The sequence below is a fragment of the Ascidia mentula genome, chromosome 6, assembly GCF_947561715.1.
Source record: "Ascidia mentula chromosome 6, kaAscMent1.1, whole genome shotgun sequence".
Classification (NCBI taxonomy): Eukaryota; Metazoa; Chordata; class Ascidiacea; order Phlebobranchia; family Ascidiidae; genus Ascidia; species Ascidia mentula.
Genome location: NC_138571.1, coordinates 10,235,785 through 10,252,971, shown reverse-complemented (window position 1 = coordinate 10,252,971; position 17,187 = coordinate 10,235,785). Strand labels below are relative to the sequence as shown.

The 17,187-nt window shown below is 36.4% G+C and overlaps 1 protein-coding gene across 1 annotated transcript in view; it reads right to left on the bottom strand.

The window, feature by feature from the left end:
• LOC145906100 (DNA-dependent protein kinase catalytic subunit-like) overlaps positions 1-17,187 on the bottom strand; it is a 39,382-nt gene that overhangs the window by 16,402 nt on the left and 5,793 nt on the right. Inside the window, exons 16-47 of the mRNA XM_082993484.1 lie at positions 16,829-16,948; positions 16,439-16,586; positions 16,169-16,275; positions 15,849-16,014; positions 15,307-15,518; positions 14,972-15,079; positions 14,442-14,665; positions 14,038-14,155; positions 13,042-13,201; positions 11,950-12,079; positions 11,011-11,186; positions 10,810-10,917; positions 10,337-10,455; positions 9,589-9,812; positions 9,027-9,171; positions 8,567-8,720; positions 7,794-7,915; positions 7,358-7,482; positions 6,736-6,895; positions 6,264-6,362; positions 5,486-5,680; positions 5,096-5,187; positions 4,566-4,767; positions 4,193-4,285; positions 3,973-4,061; positions 3,492-3,611; positions 2,994-3,156; positions 2,193-2,325; positions 1,747-1,902; positions 1,343-1,484; positions 738-873; positions 102-283 (exon numbers count right to left, since the gene is read on the bottom strand). Coding sequence (XP_082849610.1) covers positions 102-283; positions 738-873; positions 1,343-1,484; positions 1,747-1,902; positions 2,193-2,325; positions 2,994-3,156; positions 3,492-3,611; positions 3,973-4,061; positions 4,193-4,285; positions 4,566-4,767; positions 5,096-5,187; positions 5,486-5,680; positions 6,264-6,362; positions 6,736-6,895; positions 7,358-7,482; positions 7,794-7,915; positions 8,567-8,720; positions 9,027-9,171; positions 9,589-9,812; positions 10,337-10,455; positions 10,810-10,917; positions 11,011-11,186; positions 11,950-12,079; positions 13,042-13,201; positions 14,038-14,155; positions 14,442-14,665; positions 14,972-15,079; positions 15,307-15,518; positions 15,849-16,014; positions 16,169-16,275; positions 16,439-16,586; positions 16,829-16,948 — 4,628 coding nt within the window. The remainder of the gene's footprint in view (positions 1-101; positions 284-737; positions 874-1,342; positions 1,485-1,746; positions 1,903-2,192; positions 2,326-2,993; positions 3,157-3,491; positions 3,612-3,972; positions 4,062-4,192; positions 4,286-4,565; positions 4,768-5,095; positions 5,188-5,485; positions 5,681-6,263; positions 6,363-6,735; positions 6,896-7,357; positions 7,483-7,793; positions 7,916-8,566; positions 8,721-9,026; positions 9,172-9,588; positions 9,813-10,336; positions 10,456-10,809; positions 10,918-11,010; positions 11,187-11,949; positions 12,080-13,041; positions 13,202-14,037; positions 14,156-14,441; positions 14,666-14,971; positions 15,080-15,306; positions 15,519-15,848; positions 16,015-16,168; positions 16,276-16,438; positions 16,587-16,828; positions 16,949-17,187) is intronic.

The window sequence follows — 17,187 nt, the reverse complement described above, 5'->3', positions numbered from 1 at the left end:
CCTTGGTGTAGTGAAATATTCGCATCAGATACAAGCCATACTAATTTTTCGAGAATTAGGTCAGCTATTCCAAAACATTGTGTTTGTCCTGTTATATGTACCTTCCACAAAGATCGTATACCAATTTAGGGTTGATACCGGATTTGATCCGCGATCCCCAACACTCTAACGTAGCCTTTATAAGATCGAGATTATGTCGCATGAGCGAGCGGTTTTCGCTCGGAAATTTTTCAGCCAAGTGTTCGATTAAACCTTGAACTAAACCACTGCCTTCCACATTGTCCTGTGAAGAAAAAAAAAGTTTTTTAAATACATAAAGCAAAAAATACGCGGTAAAATTGCCTGGATATAAAATTACTGTGAGGAAATCTATAGAGTTTAAGGGCCATTACCCGATGTCCAAGTTTGTAAATTATTAAAAAGATCGCTTAATGACTGTGACTGTCATAAAATAAATGTTATTTTTGGAGCAACGCGAATAGTTTTGTGGATATGTGCAGGTTTAATCGAAAACAAACAAATTTGCTCAAAAAAGATAAAGGCAATTTTAAAATTATGTAAATTTCAAAACTGAGAGGTTTAGAAATCGGAAACACTATGGGCTAGACCCATTGGAATTGAAATGGCGGATAAAGGGCGGCGACGAATGTTTTACAGAATTTGCAGTGACAGAGAAAATTTGACAGTTACCAAAAAGGCACTGCTAAAGATCAGAAAATATTGCATAAAAAACTTACCTCAGGAATGGCGACGCTGTTCCACGAGAGGGCGGTAGCAACAATATCACACGTCATCCAATCGATTCCATCCAATCCGCAGTCGCCACGTGTTATGGTTTGAATTAATGGCGGGATCCAATGCTTGGCAAACGGTCTAGAAATAAAAATTTGGTATCGGGCATTTCGCAAAAGGAATTTCAATGTGAAAATAGAAGGATTGAAATAAAACAAATTAGGAAATCTTTAAGTCAGTGGTTTGACACACTTTTTTAAAAAAAAATTTATTCTGGAAACCAAGTCAATGTTGAAATCAGGTTATAACTGATCAAAAAGTTCATATGACCCAGCGGTCACAAAAAAACATAATTCAAGTCGGAACGTAAATCTCACACATGGTTGAATTCGAACTGAAGACAAACTTTTTTGGTCATATTTTTAGTTTTTACTACTATGCACCACAAATTTCAAAATATAAAACAGTTGACTTTGAAGTCTCTGGTTTCAGACTATTAATGTAAAAAAGACTCATAGTGAGATTCGAACATAAGCCATGCATAAAGACGCAATTTTTGCGGCAAAAATTTACCAAACTCCCAGGGTTTTAGAATTATTTATTTTAGAACCTGAACACAGCCTCGCAGTTGACGATGAGTTTAGCGATGAAGAGTCGGATGTTGGGATGCGTGGAGGAAGAGGAGAACTTACGGAGAAGTGAAGTCATCCATGACGGGAGTTCACCGCCCGGTGAGTCCCCAGAAGGGAAACCTATGTCAAACCCATATGTTAGATATGGTTTATTGTAAGCATGAAATGCGATTTGTGTGTGAAAGTTAACATGGCGACCTCAATTAGGCGTGTTTAAAATTGAATATAATAGGTTAAGAAGCTTAAAGCTATACCAGGTTAATTTGGTTACCACCAATCTTTTTGCAAAATGTTGAGTTAAATTCAGAAATGATGGCATGTTATTTTGCATGTTTGAATCCTCAAATGTCAGTAAAAATGAATAGAAAATGTTGAATCGTACCGATGTTGTTGTGATGCATGTGTGTGATGAGACCAACCATAGCAGGCATACATTCATGCTGATTGAGAGAGTTTGCTTCAAGCTCGATAAAGTTGCCTTGAAATCTTCCACCTTTTTTAGATGAACTCCCAGATGTCGACGATGAAGAATTAAGATCTCATAAGATAATGAACATTTTAAATATAACTATTGTATGCAGAATTACGAAAGGGCAACATATCTGCGAGTAGTTGCGTTTGGGGCCCGGATAACCGTCCAAGAGAATATCATTTCCTTTGTCGGATATAAAAATGAAAAAGCTTCTAATTTAGAGTAAAAAAGCAGTACCTAATCTAACACATAACGACAAAAGTGGCCGAAATGTAGCGTAGACAAAATAAACCGAAATTTATCTGGAAGTCCAGTTAGCCGTATGATCTAACCTAGGTGAATTTCTCTAAACACACCTGTTTCAGATTGCAGGGATGATATTTGGATGGTTCTTGCTCTGTTTTCATCAAAGGCGCTAACTTCCTCACTCAAACTACTCCCAGCAACTGATGCCATGTAGGGAGCGAACATGACGTCATCATTATCTTCCTGTAAGTCATAAAGCAGTTGATGATGCAATGATGTGAAACGGGATAATGTTCCCATTGACATAGCATTTTTTGCGCTTCCATCGGCGCATGGTTACTTGATAATGGAAGAACATCTACAGTCACGACGACATGGACACATTCCAAAAACCGTTGCAATTTTATTTTTCACTTAAAACCACAATGCTGGTTTTGTATAAAACCCAATGTCGCTTTTCCACCGACCAGATCTATGTTAAAAATGTTTATCCTACTTACAGGCACCAACAGTATCGTTCGTACAAATAGGATCTGATGTTAAAAATCTGTTACCAAGTCTGTGGAGGTTATAAAGCTAACAGGAGAGTCTGGTAAACTATACTTGCAGGTTACTAAAATTTGTTTGGAAATACCCAGATGAAGGTGCTATATGTAACAATTATATTTTCCCGCAGTTGAACGGAATGTTCAACATTTAAGTACTGCATTGTTCTTACTGTCGAGTCACAGTGCTAAATACTGTACTGGGGGAAATGGCTGGTAATATAAAATCATGAAAAAAAATAGTGAATTCTTTTCTAACCAGCCACATTAACAACGAGCCTTCAACAACTCATTAGAAGAAGTAAATTTCACAAAACAATTTCTATGTATTCAATAAATCAAGCCAAAGATATATTTTCTACTTACATCTTCATCCTGCTTGGCTTTTCTAATTGCCACAAATCTCTTTCGCTTCACTAGTGGTTCCGATATTTCGACTTCGAATATGTATTTTTCCTTTGTTGCCATGACGTTGTTCAAAAGAAATTGGTTTTTGGACGGATTTTCATCGAGTAAAAATGCCTTGTACCTATGAAAGAAGCATTTCAACAAATCGCTACATATCAAATCTGGCATTACTTTTGTATAACAATATCTTAACATTATAAAAAACTATTACTATAACAAACAGTTTTTCAATTAAGGAAACGTTTTTCGATATTTTGAAAGCACGTACAAATTCACAGGTTATGCATACAAACTTATCGACATAACTTTATTTTGCGCTAGTAAACAACTTTAACATTTCTGTGCTTAACATAGAATAAATTGTTAACTGCACACATGCTGAAAGGGCGGTAACAGCATTTTAAACGGCTCTCGCAAGTATAGTACACCTAGAAAGGGCCAAATAATCCAGGTTACCATTTCTGGTCAGTTTGTGTGCAGATGACTGACGCGATCATCGCGTTGTAAACCGAACAATGGAATTTTCTTCTTTCTTCCAACAAAACACTTTCACCCTCCAAGTTTTCGTTGCGATCCCTTCAAAAAGAATTATATTCCAGAATTAGGTTGTAATTACAGTATGAAGGTCGCTTTGTGAATAAATCAAGACCCTATTGTTAAGTTTGTGGAAGAAAGAAGTAACTGGTTTCACGGTCGAAACAAACTATTTTTAACAATTTACTGGCAAATAAATTACGAAAAAACCAACGTCGTTTGTACAAAATACAAATTGACACATCCACATCCATTCAACTTTTTTTTTCATCAATTTTAATGTGAATTCATTGTATTTTGCTTGACACTTAAGGTTACTGAATGCAGATACTTGACACGAGTTTAATAAAATTTAAAGCTCTTAACTATATGTTGTGTTATATATAGTTATAATGTTAATCACCTGGTAGCTTTCATCATGAACGACTTCATCAGAGACTCTTTGCCTTCTTTGCCAGAGTAAGCTTGACCAATTGCAGAGTTCACATCAATCTGTACCAACAAATATGAATTAACAAACTTAAATATAATACCGTACTACCACTAGTAAATTTGGAACATACAATATCTAAATCTTTTTAAATAATTTGAAATCACAATTAATGGATAATACGTTCGCTCACATGATCTTTGGGTAGAATTGAAAACATGAGTTCTAACAATCTGTAGGAGAGGGATTTTTTTTCCAGTTGGTCGGTCCACTGTGTTTCGGGAAACTGAGAACAACATATTCACATCAAGCTATCTGGCAATGTTAGTAGTGCGGAATTTTGGAAAAACTGACAGTTTCATGAAAATCCTCGAGATGGTTGGCAAATTTAAAGTTACATATATTCAGGCAAAAAATCAACACAATTTAAGACATATAAGCGTAAAGCAATTAACGCAGTTAAGTACAAAGGAACATCCTTAGACACTTGACCTTTATTGTACAGTCCTTGCATCAATCCTTCTTCAGAATTAGTGATATTATCTATAATTCTACAATCAGTTTACCCGTTTCGTATCTTCCTTCACAACAGCCATGATCTCGGTCACGTGATTAGCAAAAAACTCGATCAGGGAGATAACGTCACATTGTGTGGCCATAGGAACGATGGCGTCACACACGGCGTGACGTCTGGCGGCGGGCGAACGGGATTGAGTGAAGATTTTGAACGGTATATCGAGAGCGTCTTTTTGGCGAGGAATCGCGATTCTGAGAAATCGGGTTTATAATAAAATACTTGCAGTATGATAAATCCTTCAAATATGACCAGAAATTAAAACTAAAAAACTCTCATTTGAATGATGTCATTTACAAGTTGTTTGAAAATGTTGTGACATTTTTAAACACGACTCTTCTATCATTTGACCACGTTAAAAACAAATAAGTGCACAGTTTTCTGCATAACCAGTTTTACTTTATTTCCTGATGGTTTTGGTCATTTTTTCTGTTACCAACAAATTAAAACGTAAAATGCACGTTAAACCAAGAAATAACAGGTGGAAAACATATTCATAACCACCTTATGTTATTTTCTCACCTCTTCACACAGTTCAGAAACGTTTCTCGTATTTGATCTGACATCACGTGACCTTCCTCTCGACAAAATATATTCACCACGATTTGAAGAATCTGAAGAGGAGAAATTTTTAGATGTAACGGGGGGTTTTGAGGTAAATGATTTCAATTTATCGCGAAAACGTATAAACGTGTATCTCGATAAAACGTAACGGCATACAAGATTAAGTTTTAATACTAACCAAGAAATGATTTCAACGTGTATTCGGGTACATAAATTGCTTAAAGCCCTTTTGTCACACAATCTGGCGAAACGTACCCGTTTAATTAAAGTAACTACGGCAAAACTAACCAAGGCACCTTGAACGCATTCTTAGAACAGCTAAAAGTTTATCAGGTATACAAATTTTACCATTAGGTTTCCAGTCATTTCCAAGCATGAGAGCAACTTGCCAACAGCAGAATTATATTCGTTGAACGAAGTCGAACCGACGGCGAATTCCTTCGAACTGAGGGGAAAGTGTTTCGCAACGAGAGATTCGATCGAGATTTTTAGTTGTTCGGTGTGAGATTGCGCCAGAGTGAAGAAACTGAGGAGATCGAGAGCCTGAAATTCAAAAAGTTAAACAATACCTTTATGTAATAAGCAAAGTGGAGCCAATAATATGAATTGTGTAAGCTGCCTACAGGTCGAAAACAGTGGCCATCTGCAGCTTACACAAAACTTTTATATTTTCTTAGTTATTTTCGTGGTCCTTTTCGTATTCTTTAAAATTTCTCTAAAATCTCTTAGATTTAAAATAATTTAAGATGTACAGTTAAAAGGCATCCGAAATCAGTGGCATCAGTTGGTTGTCTCCTGACAGAGTAACCATGTCATAGTTGACTTAGGTCTCACCAGTGCAGTCTATTACTACTGCTTTAGAATGATCAAAGATTCTCAAACTTTCGGTCGCGACCCTAGTTGGGGTCGCCAAATGTAATGTTGCGCTCAAAAATAAATTGCATTCTGTGGGGCAATCCCGTATTTCGCGCTATCAGTTCATTAAAATATGATTATTATCAGGAGTGGCGTATAAATTCTATTTCAAAATGAGGTTAAAGTAGAACAAAAAGTTTGAGAAGGCCATTGCTATACATGATAGTTGTGTAATTGATTTGATGTGAAGACAAAAACCAGGGTTTGTCACCTGAAGCTTGAATGCGAGGTTGAGTTTTGGGGATGACAGCATGTGGGAATACATCTCAAACACAGATTCGAATGAAGAATGATTCGGTTCTGTGCAAACCTAAAACATACAATGCAACATTTGGTTGACTTGTCAGCAGCAATAGTACTAGATCAATAATACACTCAAATAAGGCTTAAATGTGAAGGTGTTTTGCATAAAATACTTCCACACAAATTAGGCATTTTTCATGTGAAGAATGACTTGTTATTATACACCAGTATATTGGCGTTTTTTTGTAAATAGTTAAATACCGCTTTAAATTTAAACTATTGACATTCTAAACCCAAATCTTACTACAGTTCTCATCCATTTCTGTAAATTAAATTCCTTACAGGTTACTTTTTCGCATTGGTTTTTGTAGTTTTTCTTTGTAGTTTTTGTAGTTTTTCTCATTTAATAATTGGGACGGGCAGTCGCATTTTGTTGTTACCTTAACATCCAAAGTGAAAAGCCTGCGCAAAATATCGAGCGAGTTGCTTTGAGTCGTTTCATCTTTCAACGAACTGTCTTCGTGCCAGAAGATCTTCATGCTTTCCCACTGTTCGAATATTGATGAACAAACAGCGGAGGATTTATTTCTTCTCGCAATCCTGAAGATAATTCACCAACTTGTTCGTCTCGTAAAACTTTATAATTGTTAAACCAGCAGTACGTTTTCGTGTACCAGTTGTCTTACCCAGGAAAAAAGCTCGTTACGAAAAACATCGAATATTTCATGCCATCAATGAAATCTACTTCACTCTATATACAGGTATTATTTTTGGATATTTTCCTTGTTTTTTTGAAACATGAAATTGCATCAAAAAATTTTGCACGAGCGTAAGACAAGCTATATAAGAGAAAAGTCATTTGTCGTCATGTTGTTTCCGATAAAGGATTATATGTTTTGCCTACAATTCGGCATCGTCATATTCACTGAAAAAACAACGCGTTTACAAGCATAAGACAAAGCATTTTTTGCTATGGTATTATGTGTGTAGATGTGTGTCTCATTCTTTTGCAACGTAAGCAAGTCAAAATCAACCCGATCGCATAATTAACATACAATGTACCCGTTTGTAGCAAGATATTCGAGTAAAGAAGTTATAATGTGGGTGCAGGTGGTGAGATTCGACCGGGAACGTCGAATGATGGCCGGAATGTATTTTGAAGGGTCATCGCATATTTCTTCATTTATCTGAAACAAATGTAAATGGTGTCGTATGCAATGACGCCAAAAAAAAGGAAATGTGATTGCATCAGTAAACATTACATTCCACCAAAAATTTTTGAAACAAAATTACCAATTCATCAACAAAATGCATAAGAAAAAACAATGCAAAAGGGTTGTTCCGAACATCAAATGAAACACTTTATATAATCTTTTTTAAGAGCTGCAAACAAGGCCAGATTTTGTACAAACTATGGTAAATACTTATTAAAATTATGACCTTTTCTAAACAACAAAATACTAGATTAATAATATTGATTGAAACTGTCCATTTGTACCGTTGTGGAGAAAGTTGAAGCGAAAAGTTGACCGTGAGTGTTTCTCATGTTGCTTTCTGTCTCGTAGGAAACGAGCTTGCTGTTGTCGTAAAGTTTTTCAACCAAGAAGTCACTTTGTAAGCCTACAAAAATATATTAGTAAAATACAAGAAATATCGCTGACAAGTTCCAAGACAGTCTGGCCACAATAAATATACATTCTGTCCGTAATATTTTCAACAGAAATTCGAATGTCGCCGTTTTGCTCAAACTGTTTGTCAAAAACTAATAAATTCACTTATTGTTAAAGCAGTAGAGCCAACAATGAAAAGTGAACTGCAGGCAGTGCCTCAATTTCGTCCTATTATATCTCACCAATGCAGTTAGCTGCGTGGCAAACCGTTAAATAAACATCGAGTTGCCTTGGTCAAAACAGGCGCATTGTCTCCAAAAAGTCGCTATTCCAAAAACACGTTTTTTCTTCTAGAGGCATAAAACCCTTAACAGTCATTGGGATGCAGATACACAAAACTGTATCGACCAATACGGTGTCGGCAGTGACCTACAATGCCCCCATACCACTATTAGCTGCCAAGCAGGTTTGTTTGGCCATAGTGTGTTCCTCTATTGTTTAGTAAACTACCCAGTTATGTACACTCGAAGGATCGCCAAAAAGTGGGAGTATTCTTGGCTAGCTTGTCAGCACAACTGTCACCAGCTATTGGCAAGATCGTATAAGTCGAGGTTTTTATCATTTTATCTTATCTGGGCCAAATAATTCTCCTGCCACATACCGAGTTTGAAAGTCAAATAAAGCAACATCTTTCCAACTTCAACTTGTCTTGGGTTCAGTGATATAGGGTTAGATTCCAATTCACCCGACTTCGATACAACAGCATTGAAAAGTGAGTTAAAAATTTCTTCACGCATTGTTGCGACATCAGGACACTGCCCAAATAAATAAATTTGTTTCAACAAATTTTATAATTTACTTTTATTCTGTTTTAAAACTACGAAATAACGCCACGCTGTTTCAAACCCTATCGTATTCGCTAATGCTCAAGTTCGATGATGGCTGACATTGCGAAAAAATACCCATTAACGGCCCATTAACTAGTTTTTGATTTGTATGTTTATCTTGCTTTTAAATCGACATAAATAAGTTAACTTTAAACTAATTATCTCAAAAATATGAGGAAAATTTTCAGCATCCATGCTACACATTTTAAGAAACAGATAGTTGTTATAACGAACCTTATTACTGCATTCAAAATTCGAAATCTCCTCCAGCATTTTACACTCCTTTAAAATGACGTACGCGTTGATGACGTCATTAGAAAAAGTCGTGTCATCAACCACGTTGCTTCCAAATGGCAGTGGAATGGAATCTAATACACTTCTGTAACATTTGCGAAAACACGTTAAAAGTGCCGGGTGAAGACAGGAACACAGGTTGTATGATGACAAAAGTAGCATAAATTTTTTTTAAAAAAGAACGTTGGCTAAATACCATTAAAATCAGTTACTGTGTAAAGCAAACAGCAGAATACAATGTCAAGGCATCGGTCCATATACAAATTCCGCAGTGGGAAGTATCAGTTTCTGATTAATTTTACTGCAAGTTTCTAGTGTACTTCTTGTGACAGAATGGCATTTTAAATAAACTTACTCGAGTTTTTTAACACGAGCTTACCACTCGCTTCTTCAGACGCGACCAATTCCATACACGACCTAACTAGAACAGGCGAAATGCGACGACATTTATCAGAAAATTATAAACACATTTTTTTTGTCTAATATAGCAAGCACAAATCACCCAATTTCGGTCAGCGTTTTGGCCGTAAGCTCAACAAACAACTTCTTCGTAGCAGGGGGTAAAAATCGCAGAAACAGAGAGATTATTTTGGTTGAGAGTTGGTGCAAGTTCTTGACCACGTTCACATCGTTGAGTGTATCGAACCCCAACCGTGCTGGCGATACTACTGTGGCGAGTACAAGAGACAGAATACAACCATCGGTCCAGAAGTCTTCGGGTATAACCTGATCGTGAAGGTTTAGTGTTAACCACGGGTGTAAAATTGTATTAATATATTCTACTACTTTTACAAGAAATGCACGTCAACAAAATTATTTTTACACGTTATGTAGCATTTTCCAAGCGACTTAGTGCCCTCAACATTGCATACGAACTTATTACGAAATTAAGGTCATTTTATCTTGATTACAATGGTTTTACTTGTTTGTTACATTTGTTACGGCCCCAAATTGATGTTTTCAATAATTGTTGTTGCGTTTTTTGTCGATTTTGTCGTTACTCGTTACTTTAGGCTCTGGGCTATGTTTATTACAATGTTGTAGGAGTCAGTGGGATTCGCCACTGGTCCTCATGAGTAAGCACAAAATGTAACGAAAACAACGAACTTTACCAAGCAATTCTGCAAGAGCCAATTACGTGCGTCTACTAGCACTACCTACACCTTACTATACTTGTCTTTGAATTTTTATTCTATTGCATACATATAAAAACAGAACAACGAAAACAGTTAAAGACAAGACCGTTTTACCCTCATGGCTTGATCTGGAAAGCGTTGAAAGAGCATCGTGAAGAATTGGATTGTTCGGCTTATGAGAGCACATTTCTTCTTGTTGTAAGTGTCCGTGTCTTGTGGCGTAAAAACCTGATCTGTTGGCAACAAATCGACAAAACGAATAATAATGTGGTTCACCAATGTCCCAACATGTTCATCGTTCAGTAGTGCTATTTCTGTTTCACCCGAAGCATATAGTGTAAAGTAGACCGTTTTTTTTTAATTTCGATTGTTTTAAATGTGTTTGGTGCTGGTTTAAACCAAGGGCGCCAGTACAAGCGACACAACCCTGTTCAAATTTTACTCATAATTTCAAACTAAATAAAATTTTAATCACGCACCACAGAAATGGCAAAATGCGATTTTTAGCATTTGCCAAAAAACTAAATGATATTGTGCTCCTCTTTACAGTTTACGGTTTATAATTACTGAGAAATAGTTATAAATACCTTGAACCCTTGATTTGCTCAATTTCGAGGCAATTTCTTGCAGACTTTTTTGGGCGACGTCGCAAATGAAATATCGCAGGCTGCGAAACAAGCAACTGTTGTTTTTTTCTGAAACAGGAGTTTGGTTTGGTTGTAAAGGACGAACAACCAGTATTTCAAACAGTTTGTTGTAGCAGATTGTTTTCAATTCAAAACACACACCTTGTAAAACGTCAGATGGGGTCAACAGTTTCTCTTGGAACACCCATGAGTAAGCTTCGAGAGCGGCCAGAACCAGATCAAACCAGCTGCAACCAGTTTTTACAGAAAACTTGGCGCCTAATGAAGACATGTACACGTAGGATTGAATTCCATTATTTCCATTTCCGTTCTCAAACCTAAAAGAAAATATTTAAAGTCGTTTAAAGTGTATCATGGTTCGGATAAGGTAAACTTTATGATTCACGAAACTATAACATACATATAATTTAACCTCAGTTTAAGTTTATTTTGTAATTGGATCCCCAAACTATACTTGGCTTTTTTAATTGCCTTTAATCGTTTTAATGGCTCTATGTTTTTCATGTGTGCTTTTAAGGTGGTTTTACGCCGTTCGTCTTATCAGCGCGTTCCTTATCTCCACCCGCGTCCGATGCTGTTTCTCCACCGTGTGCGCAATTCTCTTGCCTTTTCATGGAAGGCGGGTAACTCTGTATTTTGCCTTGGCACAGTAGCATTGCAAGAGGTCGAAGTTGTGGTTTTTCATTACTAGCCCTTTCTTTACTGTTATTGTTTTTAAGACGTTTTTAAAATCATGTATTATGTTTACAGCAGGAACTGAAGATGTCCATGGGGCGAAATATATATTCCTGATTATAAGCCAGGCTGATCCTGTGATAAAAAGCTAATGCTGCTGCTTTTTTAGTATTAAGGCTTTTAGAAATGTTGCATTTTGTCACAAAATTTATGTGCGCTTGCTTGGTGTGGTGAAATAACCCAGTGTTGTAATGTAAACGTTTGTTTTTTAAAAAATCAAAGTAACATACCCTTTGTTGAAACGACTTGATTGATTAAACATTGATTATACTTGTGCCAATGTATGATATAACGGTTAATCAATAAATAATTATTTCGGAAAATTAAAATCAAAATAGTTGTTACTTGAAGGTAAAATACTGGATGCCTTCTTTGCTTTTCTTGTAATTCATCCACAAGGTGGCGGAACGGAGCTTCTGGTCAGGAATAAGTTTCACAAAATCGAAGAAGAATTTCATGCATTGATGACGACACTCTACGTAACAATTACAATTTTGTGAACGTGTTTGAAAAAGCAGAGACCTAGGGATAACAAAACCACAATATTTTTTTGGAAAACGAAAAAAAATCCACCAATGGGAACGGCTTCCCACATAAATCAAATTTTTACGAATGGCAGATATTTGTAAATGTGCAAATACTGTGTTTTTATGTGGTTCTTAACTGGTTGGTAGCCAAATTAAACAAGCAGTAATAAAGTTTTAAAGATAATTTTTTCGGGGAAAGATCTTTACATATTATACGTATGACACAAAATTAACTTCATGTACCGAATCGGTAAATGACATAAACCAATATCGGTACCGATCGCATAGCGTTGTTACAAAACCAAAGGTAATTTGGGCATTATAGCGTTACTACAAAAGAAAATATATTATTCCTTCAAATTTTACATTACCTTGATATGTTTGCTAGTTACATGGTGTTGAGTTTTATGTCAACAAAATAATTTGCGATAAGCAAATGTGGAGCCAATAATATGAATTGTGTATAAGCTGCAGTCAGATGGCCACTATTTCGACCTAAAAGGTCTCATCAGTGCAGCTGATGTGACTATAAGACGACTTTGCTGACCAAACGGCCAAGCAAAGACTTCCACTTTGTGGTGACTATACAATCACCGTCATCCGTTGGGCACCAAACTAGGTGCAACCAAAACGGAGAAAACAAGGTGGAAACACTATGACCAAGCAAAGCTCAACCAATAGTGCCGTCAGGCCCCGTGTCACAATAATCATATGATAAGTAATGTGGAGCCAATTATATGAATTGTGTATAAGCTGCAGACAGATGACCACTGTTTGGTCAGCAAAGTCGTCTTATAGTCACACCAGCTGCACTGATGAGACCTTTTAGGTCGAAACAGTGGCCATCTGTCTGCAGCTTATACACAAAACAATTTACATTTCCACAATCCACAAAAACAATCATTATTACCAGTTTGTGGACGTCCACATTGGTCGAACAACCATTCAACTACACTGGTTAACGTGAACGACTTGCTCGGGTCGAAACCTTTCGGAATTCTTCTTGTTTTTGATGCTTTGTTCAGGTTTTCGAACTTCGCTTTCACAATCCGATCGATGTGTTTTAAACTCTACAAGTGTCGACATTTGATATGGTGTAAACCAGTGGGTCGTGACCCATTGGTTGGTCGCGAAGCTATTTCAGGTGGGTCGCAAAGCATTTCTAAATGTTACAGTTTTCTATTAGATCACGAAACTATTGATTTATCATTCGTTTGGTCATATCTCATTGTGGGTCGCACAATAAAACTTGCATTAAAAGTTGGTCGCGAACTGAAAAAGGTTGGGAAGCACTGGTGTAAACAAACAGTTTTTGTAGATTGATGGTAGTACAATGCGGCTACAGGAAAACACAAAATAAGGCAGTGATCCTCAAAATGAACGCGCGGCATTTGTGGGCCCAGGTAAAATTTTGGTGCCGTAGTTTCAGATATATTGTACCCATTTCTTGCCCTTCTTGAATTACTACCGTAGCATTTCATTCAAAAATTGTTTTGGAATACAGAATATGTGTAGCAAGCAATTGATATGGTGGGTCCTTGCATATTTGCAGGACAAAAGTGAGGCATGGGTCAGAGGTCGAGGTTTACTAGAGTGAGGAAAAAATAATAACTTCCTTCGTAGTAAAAAATGTCTGACCGTTGCGCCCCATATTTAATAAAGCATCTTGAGCAAAAATTATCATTGTTATATAAGATATAAGTCAGAAACGTTGCACTTTTAATCAAGATAAAAGAGTCAAGATATAGTTATTGTAACACAAAGTTGTACTTTTAGTTTACAGGATTAAACATAGGCGAAATATAAATAGATGCCTTTCTGTAGAACCGCAAATACGTCATCGGTTGCATCAAAACGAAACAAAAAGACGTATTTATGTACCAACTTGTGACGTAGGCGGACATACTTGTATACAAGATGTTTCAGTTCCAATATACGTGTCATCTTCATGGGCGAGAGCAAGACAATCTATGAAAGTGACGAGGATTTCCAACAAGTAATCATCCACCATAGAATCTTTCTCTCTGTGTTATTTGTAAAACAGAGGTGTTCATTATTAAACAAGCTGTTTCAAACTTTTACGATTCGTTGTTCTTTTGCCTCTACGTTTTTTTACAAGTTTTTTTAGATAGAGATAAAAAGAGTTTTTTTTTCCAACAGGTAAGGGAATTTCGTAACACCAAAAACATCAAGTTGGTCTATTCTCTATCAGCTACTGAAGAAAAGAAAATAAACTATTAAAAACCCGGCAATATTCCAAATACACTGGTATTAGAAATAACGCTCACACAAAAACATATCACTTGGTACCTGAACACCTTGTACAGGTGGTTGAAAGCAACTGAAGCTCCAAGTCTCTTCCCTGCAGAAGGATGTCTCGCTAAACTATATATCCGCTTGAAGATTGACTTAGCATTGGTGGGTGATGACGTAGTGGACATTGTGTTCTGCTTGATTGACCAAGCGAGGAATTCCGTAAGGAATTGAGCGGAGAGCTCGCGCAGAGATGCGTTTTCGACATCGATGAGGCCGTCCTGGTAAAAACGAATCGTTTGACGTTTATTATTGCATACTTTCAACCCTATATTTGTTTATTGGTGATAAAGTGTAAAGTGTATTAATGTATTTAAAGGCGAATCCAGTGGAATTAATTGTTGATTCGTTGTCAAGAAGACAAGAATATATAACTAATAAATCTACATAACAGTCTAAAAAACACGACTGCAACAGCTCGCAATCAATGCAAAAAATAAGTTTCCAGGCATAGAATGTGTATGTTCGTTAAAAAGGAAGGTAACATGCGATGAGATTATAATTATTGAATACTTTATCAAGTATACCATGATCGAGTTTAACAAAGCAACTGTTGAAGGATTTTCAAACTGAAGATTGTTCGTAAACCAGTGAATAACTTGTTTCATCAGGGGTTCAAACATTTGCTTGCAGACCTGAAAAAGTAGGTAGTGTGTACGATTACTGGGGAACTCGCTCTTATTCAGATACCAAATCTACAATTTTAGAAATTGCAGATAGGAAAAACCATAAAGCATTTCCTTTGCTACTTGGAAACCAGCGATTTAGAAAATATACCTGATAAAAAGTTCGAAAATCGGGGTCACCAATATTGCTAGGTTAGTAAAGCATATCCCACTATTGACAACTGCGACATGCCCACCTGGTCGACGTCGCAGGCAAGATTAAGCAAAACCGGAAAGAGTTTCTTGTACAACGAAGGCATAAGGCTGGTGACCGACTTCATGTTAATGGTTTGTGCGTTGGTGCCAATTGTGTACAAAACAATTGAATGCAGAAGTTCACAAGCTGATATCTTCGCATGGCGGTCACTAGATTGTGACGCTACTTCCAACACGCGGGGCAGATAGAGATCTTAAAAAGTGTTTTTGAAAAATGGCGGGAAAAGACAATATTAAATTGTGTGTTCATAGGAAGTCGTTTTTTTTGCGCGCCCGCACATCTAAACTTAAACAATTGTGGATTCGATGCACGCCTTTCATTTAGTGTTTTACGCCACAAATTTTGTAATTGTAAAATTCTATGTAGCAAAAACAAAAAAGAATGGTTTTTAACTACGCGTGAACAGAAGAAAACTAATTGCTGGTGTCAAACTACAAAGCCCTAAAAATACAAAACCTAAATTGAATGACTTTTACGTACACAATAAACAATTTATACAAAACAGATGGAAAGTAAATTTACCAAGACGAATTTCAGGTTTGAGGTCTCGAAATGGGATTGCATATTTGATGGCAATATCTTTATCCCATGGAGCAACTGCGTTACTTGTTGCGTCATCGGGAGTTTTGAGAAAAGACAGAACACTTCCACCCAAACTGCCAAGGTATCTCACAATTCTCGATCTTATCTTAATTAAAAACATGTTTATGATGTACTCTTCTTTGGACGTTTAGTCTGTCAAGTTATAATTTTTTTTATCTCGTAGGATTCAATTGAAAAAAACGTCATTTTTTTCAGGGTTATTGATATATTTTTGAAAGATAAATTGATATACAAATTACCTTTTTTCGTGCAGGTTCCTCAGCTTCTTTTATGCTTTTCTGTGCACGAATAGATGATTTGGATTTCTTCTTAGCCTTTACCTTTTCTTTTATCACAGAGACTTGACCTGTAAAAATTTTGCATGAAAACATTTTATATTCAGCAAATCAAAGAAATGGTGTAACTAATGACAGAAAATTTTTTTAAAATTACTGTCACAACAAAACTACAAATAATTCCAGCAACATATACCAAAACATGAAATAAACATTTAAATTTACAACTAACACCTTTTTCTGGTGTCAGAAATGGCCGAAGGGAGGTGATTACAAATTCCAGAGATGCTCGATCCTTTAAATATTCCTCTTTCCACCTCTCAAGGGCAGACAAGAGTGCTTCAGCCAGTGGAAAATAACTAACTCCAAGCACTGCAGCTCTCTAATGCAATTAAAAGGCAGTTGATAAAAGAGGTACCACATGTTATATTCAAGGCCATGTCCCTTGGTAACCCAACACTAGTGTAGATAATTAAGTGAAGGTGACATGGCAGCCATAGATAAGGCGTCATGCAACTCTCCAGGTCGCTAAATTGTTTGGATTTTTCATATCCCTTGTACAGTAACTATACATGTGGTGTCATTTTGGACCTCTTAATCTTTTTAAATAAATACAATATTTACTTGAACAGCCGGTGTTAGTTGAGGAATGATTGCTGATGCAACGTTTGAGGGTAAACTGAGAAGAAAGAACAAACTGGATGCCAGAAGATCGTCTTTGTACTGTTTTTGCCTTGACACGACCTACATAAACAAAAAAAATTATGCATTTAATTTCAAATTTTTGTGCTTTATTTTGTGCAAATATGTCGCCCAGCTGACCATTCATGAAAAAAAGAAACATGACCAAATACAAGTATTTGTAATATCTTTATTATACTGCAATTATAAGGAATCTGTTCACCAATTTAAGAGAAACATAGTTTTGTTTCCAGCGATACCTATGTTGCAAGAGTAAACAACACCAAAAATCCTGAAAATTT